General features: G+C 44.4%; 1 protein-coding gene across 1 annotated transcript in view; it reads left to right on the forward strand.

Annotated features, from left to right (window-relative positions):
- The first annotated feature begins 967 nt into the window (after positions 1 to 967).
- Positions 968 to 2,280, forward strand: part of LOC137633056 (uncharacterized) — a 36,510-nt gene continuing 35,197 nt past the window's right edge. Inside the window, exons 1-2 of the mRNA XM_068365222.1 lie at positions 968 to 2,132; positions 2,230 to 2,280. The exon at positions 2,230 to 2,280 is cut by the window's right edge and continues 352 nt beyond it. Coding sequence (XP_068221323.1) covers positions 1,632 to 2,132; positions 2,230 to 2,280 — 552 coding nt within the window. The 5' untranslated portion in view covers positions 968 to 1,631. The remainder of the gene's footprint in view (positions 2,133 to 2,229) is intronic.

Below are 2,280 nucleotides of genomic sequence, written 5' to 3' on the forward strand. Positions count from 1 at the left end.
TATTGCACCGACTTGGTCACTCCGAGACATATGATTTTGGTTTAGAGATGGAAACTGCACTGGCCAAGGTCCTGGATGAGGTATCAACCTATCTCACACCCCAGATTGTGACAGGAGAGGGCAACATGGTATTTCATTGTGAGTGGGACAACCTCAACAAAACTACAACGAATGTTCATGGCAGCAATATTGTCAACAGTGCTGGGGGAATCATGGTACAGGAGGTCAAGCCCGAGATCCAAAATTCAAATGTCCGAATGCTTCCAATGATGGATAAATCCAAACAGCGTAGCTTGAAAGTTGATACACCAGAAACCCTCCCACCCCTGCACTTCACTCGTATTGGACCAGTGTTTCCAGATGGCTCTTCATTCACACCACCTGTTAAAAATGAAACAGTTTATACTACCAAGAAAGAAGAGTACTACGTCTGGCTCTTCAGCAGGTATATTGGAAGCAGTGGTGAACAGCCTGTGCCTGGACTAGGGGGGTTCATCTCTGCAACTGGAACTCCGCCACCAAGGAAATCAACTGTTGACTACTTTACACCTATTCATCAACCAATAACTGACAACACAGTCGTTCGTGAGCTACTGAAGCGGTCTGAGGCAGCCACAGCCGAGGTGGGTCAGAAATGGGTCCTCAATACATTTGACCTTGGCGTTTGTATGAAGGCACTCCCCATTATTTGGCGTTGGCCAGAAGAGTTTGCCAAACATGTTGTAATGATTGGCCCCTTTCACACATCCATGAACTTCATCGGCATGCTCACAGGCCACAAAATGAAGGGTTCAGGATACACTGAGATTCTCTTAGAGGCACAGCTTGTGACAAGTGGATCCATAAAAGGTGTTCTTAGCGGAAAAGCATATGCCAAGTCCCTGTTTTGCATTAAAACTGTTTGCGAAGCAATGGAAAGGCTGTTGATTGAACAGTTTGCTCAGGAAGAGAACACATTGATGATTGACAATCCTTCCACACTACTGGAGATTATCGAGTCATGCAACCGGGAGAACCTTGAGGACGCACTCAAAGATGACTCCACCATGAACCTTATCAGAAAGTATCAAGCCTACGAGGACAAAGTACGCCAGGGCCACTTGGGAAAGACTGCTACTTTCTGGATGTCCTTTGTTGATCAATGTCATCTCGTCTTCATGCTGCTTTACTCCGTTAAAACCAACAACCTTCAGCTGTTCCACTTCTGTAATGGAGAGATGGCACCACTCTTCTTTGCATTTGATGGGCAGAACTATTCAAGGTTTGTTGAACATGTATTTCATCTCCTTGTTTCTTTGATAACTATAGAATGCCGAAATATACAAGTTGACTTATACAACCAAATACAGTGTCAGCATAAACACAAACACAAACATGTTCCCACAAGTCTCTGTCTCCCTATTTTACAGGTACCTTGTTTGGTTGGAAGTCTATCTAACAAACATGGAGAAGATACACCCAGGGGCAAAAGACCTACTAACCAAGGGTGGACTCGCGGTGGCAAGATCGATGATACCTGGGGCACTCAGTGCAGTTGACAAAACTATGGAGGAAACATTCATGCGGTTCGCCAAATCATCAGGTATAGTACCTGGTTCATTGAATGGCATAGACAATTATCATATTGATACATGTACACAGATGAAAACTTGGTTTTATACTTTTCAGGTGGCTTTGCTGGACTGTACAGTCAATTTGGGGCATACCAGAGGTGGTGTCGCACAACTTCCACGCGGGCCCAGTTTCATGAAAAGACCCTTGAAATGGCTGGCCTTCTTGACGATCCTGACTGCCCAAGGGCTGGGAGGCATCGCGAGCTTGAGAAGGCAGAGATAAAGAAGAGTGAGAAAGCTGTTCAAAGAGTCATCACTGCTGTCAGAAACTTCACGAATCCATTCACAATCCCAGATAAGGACAGGCTCTACTCCTTAGCCTCTGGTTCTCCTACATCCAAGGATGTTGAGAGGGATGTGCTGGAAGCTGACGCTGTAGGAAAAGCTGCAAAGGCTGACTTTATTACACGTTTGCAGAGCGGCCACCAAGGAAGCTTCTTCGACCCAATCAAAAGGAAGAAACTCAAGACCATGGAGGCATGCAACAAGAAGATCAAGCTCACATCATCGCAAGGAAAGGTAAGTTTATATTTCATTGAGCAAGTTATGTATTGTTAAGGGACTTTTGTACAATCTGTATTACAATATAAAATTATAATATATATTGTTATTTCAGGTCATACAGTATCAGGAGCAAAGCAATGTTGCATTCCTTCTCCTTGTGAAG

Source organism: Palaemon carinicauda, chromosome 42 (assembly GCF_036898095.1).
Source record: "Palaemon carinicauda isolate YSFRI2023 chromosome 42, ASM3689809v2, whole genome shotgun sequence".
NCBI classification, from domain to species: Eukaryota; Metazoa; Arthropoda; class Malacostraca; order Decapoda; family Palaemonidae; genus Palaemon; species Palaemon carinicauda.